This window comes from Corylus avellana, chromosome 3 (genome assembly GCF_965113065.1).
Source record: "Corylus avellana chromosome 3, dhCorAvel1.hap1.2, whole genome shotgun sequence".
In the NCBI taxonomy this organism is placed as follows: Eukaryota; Viridiplantae; Streptophyta; class Magnoliopsida; order Fagales; family Betulaceae; genus Corylus; species Corylus avellana.
The window spans coordinates 12908850-12910316 of NC_142492.1; the positions used below are offsets into that span (position 1 = coordinate 12908850).

At 41.0% G+C, this 1467-nt stretch overlaps 1 protein-coding gene across 1 annotated transcript; it reads left to right on the forward strand.

Annotated features, from left to right (window-relative positions):
* The first annotated feature begins 490 nt into the window (after positions 1–490).
* On the forward strand, positions 491–1156 carry LOC148586816 (uncharacterized). Its single transcript, XM_088514352.1, has 2 exons — positions 491–693; positions 781–1156. The coding sequence occupies exons 1-2, from the start codon at positions 491–493 to the stop codon at positions 1154–1156; spliced, it is 579 nt and encodes a 192-aa protein (XP_088370478.1).
* Positions 1157–1467: the final 311 nt, after the last annotated feature.

Sequence of the window (1467 nt, forward strand, 5' to 3'; positions counted from 1 at the left end):
GTATAATGTATTCATACATGCACATGCAAACACAAGTGTGTATATATATATATTTCATTTGAATAATCCCAACTTCCTAGCAGCTGGCATCTCCTACAACATTATTTAAACTAACTGATCACATGCATTAATTAAAAACTTCTCACTTGGACTTAGTCCCCCGCGATGGGAAGAAGAATACATGGTGTGAATTCTTATGTTTCCAGGGAAATTGGCATTCAAAGGTGAGGCAGGGAAATTCCCATTAATCTTGATAGTAATAGAAGCTCACCATGCATTTGGATTCATTTAAATTATTCTTCCTCCCTAGCAAAAGATAGATAGTGACACTCATTTCTAACTTTCTTGGTACTTGCCTGGAGTTTGTCTAGAGCTTTCTGTCTGAATTCATCAAACAACCATAACTTCGGCTATAAAAATTCCCCATGGCTTCCAGCTTGCTCTCTATAGAGTATACCCTTTCGAGTTTTTGTACGTTTAGCAAATGTTAATGGCGGCGGTTCAATCCCAAGGCGAGATCCCTCGTCAGGGCCAAAATAACTTAGAAAAACTAGAGGCCATCAACAAAAAACAAGAAGAGCAAATCCAGAACTTAGAAACAAAAGCTATTCAGCTCACCAACTTGTATTTTGTGTTTCAAGGAGTTGTCCTCTCATCAATATCCTCGGCCTCACCCGTGAAATGTCATAACTGGTGGATTCCCTTTTGCCTCTCCCTCATCGCCGCCCTGCTCAACTTTATTTCTATTTTCGGCACCATCCGCTACTTCTTGAAATGCAGCGAAGAATTAGACCAAAACTATGAAGACGTTCATGAGATGATAGTGCAACAGCGTAGGACGACCGGAGACTGCGGAGGTCAAGCAAATGATGTACACCACGGGAGTTCTCGAAGTGATCACCACCAAGAAGGCGTCAGACGGCCAATGCTAGACACCAGAGCTCAAGCAAACGATGTGGTGCAGCTCCAAAGCTCTCAGAGTGAACAAGAAGACCTCCGGAACCGACCTAAGCCCGACCTTTTTAAACAGATGAAACGCCGAGTTCTTTGTTATGCAGCCATGGGGTTGCTTTTAGGGTTCAGTTGTATTATACTCTACGGATGCCATGCACTTCTCTGTGACACTCCCAAGGTTAAATGCGTCAAACGTTGTTGATGCTGGCTGGCTACCAAATTTGGAAAGTGTTGCAGGCTAAAGAATGTTTTACGGTTTTCTAAAGATTGATGTTTCCATCTTTGTGTGCGAGTGAATGTGTAAAGAAATGTGCTATACATCCTCCTCATCCTTCTTTCATCATCTTAATTTTTAAAATTATCATTAGATATATGGGATCTATGTGGATCCATACATGAACCCACATATTCAATGATAATTTTGAAAATTAAAAGAATGTGAGAAGAATCGAGAGAGAAAATGGATGATCATTTCTCTTGTGTAAACGTTGCTATTTTCACGCACCGCGTGGT